This window comes from Podarcis melisellensis (assembly GCF_964234715.1).
Source record: "Podarcis melisellensis genome assembly, chromosome: 4".
NCBI classification, from domain to species: Eukaryota; Metazoa; Chordata; class Lepidosauria; order Squamata; family Lacertidae; genus Podarcis; species Podarcis melisellensis.
Window position 1 is genome coordinate 8,281,592 of NC_138531.1, and position 8,569 is coordinate 8,290,160.

Consider the following 8,569-nt stretch of genomic DNA (forward strand, 5'->3'; position numbering starts at 1 on the left):
TATTAACACACAAAGCTTCTTAGTAGATTTAGGGCATTTCCAGACCATTGCTGTTTTTCAGTGAGATTCAGTCACATACTGGCAAATTCAGGTGGTGCAATTAAAGATGATTTGGAGCTCTTGTACAACAAACTCACGTCCAAGACAAATATCCTACTTTTTGCAAAAAGGAAAGAGAGAGGAGAATGCGCTGGGAAATGTAGGGTGATGTTTGCTCAATTGAACCTCTACACGAACAGATCAGAATGAATTCTCGATAAATAACTGACATCATTTAGCCCGTGCAAATTTTGTGCAAACCAATGGGGGATGGCTGCTCAATAAACAGGTCATCTGGAGGCGACCTTGCTTCATGTGATTAGCCTTTCAAACTAAATGGGTGAACTGGTGCCATGGATTAATGGTACATTTGAAGTAAGGTGAGGGGACACCACATCTGTGGTAGTTGATCTGCAGTCGTTCTGTCAGCCCATCAAGACATCAACTGGCTGGTGAACATGTCTCTTAAACTGCCAAAGGATAGACCTGCCTTAAGCTCTTATGTCATATGCAAATTTGTCGCCGCTGAAAAGTTCTCCTTGGATACCATTATGAAGACCCCTAATTATTGCCTCATGGAGGTTGCCAGTGTGAAATAACATCACTTTGGGCCACTCAACATCACATTTTCAGCTCCAGTCGCCAAAGGTTATTAGGCAACAAATTGACTTGAGACTAGTATATAGGTAAGTGCTATCTGATCATGAAAATATACATTTTGGGGCATGGAATCTGATAAAGTGGAAAAGCCCCAAAAGGATTCCCAACAGATCATTTTCCCATTCTCCATTTTAAAGCTGTTTAAGGCTGTGACTGATGAAAAGCAAGTTCCATGAGACACTGAACATATGAAGCTCCTTTATAGTTAGTTAGGCTGTGTTAATCTTGTAGTAACATTTCTAGAAACAGAAGAAGGTGTTCACACAATTTTAATGGGTAATGTTTCACAAATTGGGAGTCCTGGAGTCTGGATACCCACAGAGGTTTTAACTGTCAGACATTTGGTCTAGTCAAGTATTAACTCTTCTGACTTGAGACAGCTCTCCCAGGTTTCAAGCAAAAGTCTTCCCCAGCCCCACTACTTGAGAGTCTTTTAACAGGGATTGAACGTGAGGACATTGTATGAGCAGACCACGGGCTCTGCTCCCGATATATGGGCCCTGGCATGGGCTTCCAAGAAAACATTTTATGTTCAGCCTGTTAGTTTCAGTGAAATCAATAGACTTGTGGAAAGATCAAGTGTGATTGTGAATTAGGTTTGTTTCTGTTCTGTATAAAGTTTCTGTTCTGTAATTTGCCTAATTTTGGATTACTTGCCTTCTTCCTGTAGTTGTTTTCATTGACACTTCACATTACTTTCAGTCTGATGAACTAGTGGATTCAGCAGACTGAATGAAGCCCCTGCCCTGGGGGATGAAATGCTAGAATCCAAGGATGGAAAATATTTAAGCAAGAGTAGCTCTCATCCTTTGACATGCTCCTCTACCTACCTGTCCTACCAGAGACAGCTAAACCAATCACTCCGGAGTGAGAACCAAATCCTTTGGGAAAAGAACAGGACTATTCGTGAAGAGAACAAGACTTTCCGTATGGAAAACAAGGCTATCCGTGAACAGAATCGTACTCTCCGAGACACAAACAATATTGACTGGGAGGAGGGCAGTGTCCTCAAGGAGAACAAACTGGACGCTTTGGATGAGGGAAAATCACTTGAGGAACAGGAAAAGGCTCTCCGAAAGCAGAATAAGGCTCTACGAGAAGAGATCAAATCCCTCCAGGAGCAGGATGTGGCCTTCAGAATGGAAGAGAAGGCTCTTCAAGAGGAGCTCACTGCTTTGTGGGAGGAGAACAAGGCCTTCCAAGAACAGATCAAGGCTCTCAGGGAGAATAGTGCTGCTCTCCTAGAAGAGGAAAAATGTCTCCATCAAGAGAGGCGAGCCCTCCAAGAAGAAGAAGCTGCCCTCCAGGAAGAGAACAAAGCTCTTAGAGAAGAAAGGAAAGCTCTTGAAGAGGAGGATAAAGCCCTGAAGGAAGAGAATGAAGTTCTGCAGCAGTGGAAGACGCTCCTCCAAGGAAGCCTCAGTGTGCAGATAGAAGGGCAGGGAGCCCTTATCTGAATATTCAGCCAAGAAAAATGTGGTTCTTCTGGCATACTGGTTAAAAGGGAGAAAGTGACCCCCAACAAGCTAAAATAATTGTGCTACAGGTATTTACCAAGAATTAAGCATTAATATGCACTAAAACAACTTGATGTCTTCAGCCTTAATTCCAAAGGGTGTTAATAAATGTCATGGAGATCATTTATTTGTAAGGTTTCTTTCTAATTGTGCTTCATTTGATTTCAAGACCAGCAAAAATCCTCCCCGATTGCCACATTCCATCCCTCCATCATATAATTGCCCCTTGCTAGCATCCATGTGTTTATTTCCTTTCCTTTTCTACTTTTTGACTCTTCAGCAAAACACCAACCCTTAAGTGAATGCTCCAACATCTTTCTTAGGCATGGCTTGGTTTATAGAAAACCTTGTTGATATATTCAGTTGAATGGGTTTTTTTCAGCCCCTTCCCGAAGAATATGGGCAGGTGGGTTGCAACATCCATGTAAATAAACTCACAAAAGTTCTTAATCTGGTCTTAGTCCTCCTTTTCTGGCCTGTTGCCCTTCTGATACAATAGTTGATTCCAACATAATTTAAAAGACCGGTCAAGCCCTACTTCAAAGTAATTTCCATGGTGCCCATTGAGGCATCATCCTAAATAGATGTGTACTGGATTTCAGGAAAAATATGGAACTCTAAAACAATAATATACGAAAAGATCACTTTCCAATGCTCCAAAAACCTGCCTAAGATAGCACTCCATTTGGGGATGTTATGAAGATGTGACATTAAACCTCAGTGTGCATTACAAGTGGCCTTATGAATTATGTCAGAAATAAGCACTGCGGAGTTCACTGCAGCTTACCCCTTGGAAAATACATATAAGATTGTTGTGAAGCTGATATTAATAACCTGGCCATTATAATTTTATTGCCTTCATATTCACCTTCAGAAACGAAATCCTGGAATATCTGGACCAGTTGTGTGATCTAACAAAGGCAGTTTCTACAGCACTATTTAGACTTTTATAAAATTTGATTCTATAGAAAATATTTTCCAGCTACCAAGCTTTTAAATAATGAACAAGCACTGTATTCTAATTAGACTTCATGAATTAATATGATGAAATTTACTTTCACATAGGGAAATTAATTACTTTCCATAAATACATTAGTAAATTATCATGCATTATTGGGAAATTTAAATGTGATTAACGGCACTTAAAAATGATCTGCTTATTTCCTGTGAATAATTAAGCTAAAACTTTGTTCTCAATATATTTACAGGAACAATATACACAAGTGTATTCATTTAGCAGTTTGATAGAGTTTGCCCAATAAAATAACAATCTCAAACTTTTAGAAATATGCAAAAATGCCATCCATAATTGGGCAAATGTTTTGGGAAACATAAAGAAAGCACAGATTTTAGCTGCCCGCATTGCTCATTTGAGCACACCTGCTAAAACATTGTTGTGAGTTCCATTGCCATCACAGACATGGTTGTCCTCTGCTATCTTTCTACAAAGTGTCCCCCCATGCTTGTAGAATTTGCAGCCCCAAGAGCTCATCTTTCCAGCTGGACAATTAAAAACTTTATGTTTAACGATGGAGGAACTGTGGCCCTCCAGGTACTGTTGGACATAAATCTCCCATCAGGCAATAGTAAGGGATAGTACAAGCTGGAATGCATCCAAATCAGAGGTGCCACAGAGATAAGCATTTGACTTGGAGACATATCTTAAGGGGCTCTGGAGTCTATGTGATTTCTGCTGCTGCTGCTACATATATTGAATTATTGCATAAATTATGTCTGCTTAGAATGGTATGTTTATTGTGCTTTTTATTGTTTTACTCCTCTTTTTATTATGATGCAATTGGCATATTTGAACAAGATCCAAGGCAGAGGGGAAATGCTGTCAAGAGAGAATCAGCTGTATTGACCTGCTTCACCCAAATGGGTTTCCTATAAGGTCAAATGACAACGGAATCATAATGAATTTACACAATGGCCTTTCCATTCACCTCTGCTGTATGACTGGACACAGCATGACATCTGATAGGAGGATTGCAAGGGTTATGTAAGGCAAAATGTATTTATCTGCTCCTCACAAATAGAATAATTATCTGAGGCAAACAACATAATTATTCATATTTTAATAAGAAAAGTCCTCTATAAACTGAGCAACATTTACAAGAACTTTATAAGCTGACCCATTAGCTGTTTGTCATACACCCAGCATTACTGCTTGATGATCAGATGACATCTGTGGCCAGCAGTATCTTTTTCCTGCTTTCTTTGTGCACCAGCTATGGCCCTACTGGGACAATTAGTTTCTAGGCTCCATTCAGAGTGCTGGCTTTGAATTCAAAAGCTAAAACAGTCTGTGTCCCTAGTATCTGAAGGAGTGTGTCCCCCTCTGTGTCTCTTCTCGTGGCTAAAAAAACTTCTCACACCCTGAAGTAAGAAGTTACCAGGTCCAAAGCCCTCTTAGTAGTGTACAACGCCATATCACGGCAGGCCTGTTCAATTGACTCTCTCTTGTCCTGCAGAAAATCTGTTGTCCTTCAAGGGGTTTTGACTTCTGCAGTTGGAATCTATTATATATATATAGAGAGGGGGGGGGGAGGGAGAGAGAACTCTGCTAGCTAGCCCGTCTTGTGCTGAGATTTACAATTGCAAATCATTATAGATAATAATAATAATAATAATAATAATAATAATAATAATAATAATAATAATAATAATAAATAATAATAAAAATAAAAATAAAAATAAAAATAAAAATAAAATTTTTTATTTATATCCCGCCCTCCCCAGCCGAAGCTGGGCTCAGGGCTGCTAACAACAATCAAAATCATCCAACATTCTAAAAATATTCATTATAAAATTAATTAAAATCAAATTAAAATCAAATTGATGGCAACCATCAAGCAAAATTCTGTGCAGATTGCCAGAGGAGGGGGGACAGGCTGCGCCCTGACCAAAGGCCTGGTGGAACAGCTCTGTCTTGCTGGCCCTGCGGAAAGATGTCAGGTCCCGCAGGGCCCTAGTCTCTTGTGACAGAGCGTTCCACCAGATTGGAGCCACAGCCGAAAAAGCCCTGGCTCTAGTTGAGGCCAGCCTAACCTAAAGATGTTTTGTATTTTATGGCTGGGATGGAGATCCTCTAAGCCTTGCTATCTGGTCCTTGGGATGAACCTCAGGGCACTTCCCCTCTCCAGGCCACATCCCACAGCCACCTGGCTTCCGTGGCTGGAAGGTGCTCTTGAACTCTGATCCTGCCTGCCTAGATAGTGAATCTAGAAACTAGTCAAAGGTGAAAGGCACATTTGTCGCTCTGCCCACTCTTGCCAAAAATCGATATTTCTCCGTAGCTGCGAGTATGTCATTTTCATTCCTCAATACAAAATCAATGCCTTTACCCCTGAAAATTTGTCCAGAAGGGAATGTGGCCCTCAAGCTGGAAGAAGTTCCCTACCCTTGTTTTACAATCAACTTGGACAAGTGCCAATTCAACAAATAAGCAAAATGATACAATGCAGCAGAGCGTTGCTAAATAGTTGTTAACATTGTCTCACAAAGCTTTGCAGGCCTGCTGCAACAAAGACAATCCCAATTTTGTTTGTTTGTTTTTAAAAAGATTTTCTATTGATAAATAACTGGGGTCCATCTCAAATTGGTTTCAGCTCCTCTGTCCAAATGTTGTTACATAAACTGCCTGGTCTGAAGGCAAATTAAGGACATACAACCTGTTAGCATATATCTGTGGAATGCTCTGCCAATAGAGATTCAGCAAGAACCTTCTGTTTCAACCTTTAAACACCTGCTGAAAACTTTTCTATGTCCCCTGGCTTACACCAGCAATTAATAGATACATATTTCCATCATGGTTAGTTGATGGCCTCTGATTTTAATTTTTATGTGTTGTTTATTATATATATAGATATTATTGTAAATCTGTTTGGTATTATTATAATATAGCAGCATATAAACATTTAAAATAAGATAGATACACACATGTTTATTTTGTTTCTGGTAGACTAGAAACCTAGCTGGAAAAGGAATGAAATTAATCTTATGGCGGCGTTAGAGAACTAGAGTGAAATTGCCCAGCTCAGATGGGTTTCCTTACATTAGAGGCCGTTCCACACCTAAGTCTTAAGCAGCCCAAGTTGGGTCATGATATTTCCATCACTTTCTTCGCTTCTGTTTTCCTTGAAGCTTCTATGAATATGAGCTTGACAAGGGGATTTAGGAAATTATCCTTGGCTTTCAGCCCAGGCTGCTTACTCAAATCTAACCTTGCTGGTGGGGAATCTGGGCATAGATCCAGAAATAAGCACTTTAATTGGAAACCAGGCACTTAACAGCAATTCTGTACGGTAATGCTGCTTCAGTTGCAGATCCTTCCAATGCAATTGTACCCAGTGTTAAAGTCAAACGGATGCCTCCTGTCAGCCTTTCTAGTGATACCTTCTGAGTAATGCCGTACCCTTCAGCAGCTGAGCAGCAATCTCTTGTTTAGTTTGGCAATCCTTTCACTCTTAATTTTTCATTAGGAAAACAAGATCAGGCTTTTGGCTTGCACAATTGTCTGAGAAAGAAGGACCAAAGCCAATACTGTAATTCTGTAAGATTTTGTTCAAGGAATCAAATGCCTTTTTCTTAGGTGAGGTATCTGTGATCAGTGGTGTTGCAAGGTGGGGGGGGGGGGTGCTGTGTGCCCCATGTTCCATGTCTTGGGGGATGACAAGAAGGCACAGCGGTGGGAGCAGTCATCGCAGTGGCACAGCCGCATGTGAAGGATCCTCCGTTCGTGGCTGCAGCCGCGAGCAGAGGAGCCTGCCATCTTCCATACGGCTCTTGGGCGGCGCAGTCAGCAAACTGCTAAGTACAACACATGCACGGTGCCGCATGCATGTGCTGTGTGTAGCGATGCCGCACATGTGCTGTACATAATGGTTTGCCACCAGTGCGCCGTATGGACAGAGGTGGGATCCCTCTGCCGCAAGCAGCAGCCACTTACGGTGAGCTGGGGGGGGCTCCTCCCAGCCTCCCTCCCTCCCTGGCTCGCTGTAAGTGGCTTCCGCTTTGCCGTTGTACAGCGAGCCAGGGAGGGAGGGGGATGGACGGGAGCCATGGCTCCTGAGAGGACGAGCTGTGCAGCTTTGCCAGCACTCCAGCAAAGTGGCATAGCTCCCCCCTTCCCCCGATGGCTTGGGGTACTTGGGAGTCATGGGAGTGGGGGCGCAGAGGCGTAGGAAGGGGGCAGACATTTGGCGCCTGCCCACAACTCCCAAGCTTACCCCAAGCTGTCAATGTGGGTGGGGCGGTGACAAAAACATTTCCGCACTGGGTACCACCTGGGCTTGCTACACCTCTGCCTGTGATGTGATGTGGGATTGGTGTGTGTGTGTGTGTGTGTGTGTGTGTGTGAGAGAGAGAGAGAGAGAGAGAGAGAGAGAGAGAGAGAGAGAGAGAGAGAGATGGCATTCTCCTAGCAATAAATTCCAATATTTTGTACCTGGAAAAGAGCTCTGCGGTGTCAGACCAATGGTTCATTTAGTCCAGCATCCTGATACCCCCATTGCAGACTCTGTGTGTGTGGCCAGCATTATTGGCCACAGGCTCTGTATCAGCATCAGCACAGGGCACAATTTGGCCAAACCTAAGCCCTTTGTTGTGAATGGGGAAAGTTAAGCTCAGCTTCAGTGTCTCCCAGTGAAATCAATGACCATTTCAGAGTGATTCATTTTAGATGGATTGTGATCTCAGAACTTATGGACTGCTTTTCCTTCACACAACACACAATTCTCTTATAAGGAATTCACTGCTCTGAGCTGTACTGTGACAGACACTGGCTTAGGTGACTTTAAAAGGGGGTTAGACAAGTTATTGGAAGGTGAAGGTTATCAATTGCCAAATGGAAGATTTCGAACAGGGATAGCTAATATGGTGGTTTCCAGATGTTATTGGACTACAACTCTTACCTCCCATGACCATTGCCTATGTTGATTGGACTAATGGGAGTTGGAATCAAATAACATTTCAAGGACACCATATTGGTTACCCGGTTTTCAATACCAGTTTCCCAAGTGCATACCGTAGAAGTGGGTAAGAGAGCTTTTCATTCATGTTGTCTTTATAGGCCCCTCAGAAGCACCTTTGTAACCACAATGGAAAACAGGATACTCATAGAATCAAAGAATTGTGGACCCAATGGTTATCCAGTCCAGCCCCCTGCAATGCAGGAATCTCAGCTAAAGCATCCTGAAAAAGATGAACCAGTGTTCTGATCGACCGGGGCTCCTAAGGACTCAAACTGCTTCACATAATTTATCTCAAAAATCTATACTTATCTGTAGCTGAAAGTATGTAATTTTTATTCCTAAATACAAAATTGATACCTATCCATTGTGTCTTTAGAT

At 42.1% G+C, this 8,569-nt stretch overlaps 1 protein-coding gene across 2 annotated transcripts; it reads left to right on the plus strand.

Moving 5' to 3' along the window:
• The first annotated feature begins 605 nt into the window (after positions 1-605).
• Positions 606-2,350, plus strand: LOC309368126 (uncharacterized protein). Of its 2 annotated transcripts, none has more exons than XM_081907929.1 (2): positions 606-725; positions 1,402-2,350. In XM_081907929.1, exon 2 carries the CDS (start codon positions 1,458-1,460, stop codon positions 2,154-2,156), a length of 699 nt encoding a protein of 232 aa, XP_081764055.1. In that variant the 5' UTR covers positions 606-725; positions 1,402-1,457; the 3' UTR covers positions 2,157-2,350. The 2 variants fall into 2 exon arrangements, with proteins under 2 accessions (XP_081764055.1, XP_081764054.1); XM_081907928.1 differs by having other exon boundaries at positions 630-725; positions 1,370-2,350.
• The last annotated feature ends 6,219 nt before the right edge of the window (positions 2,351-8,569 follow it).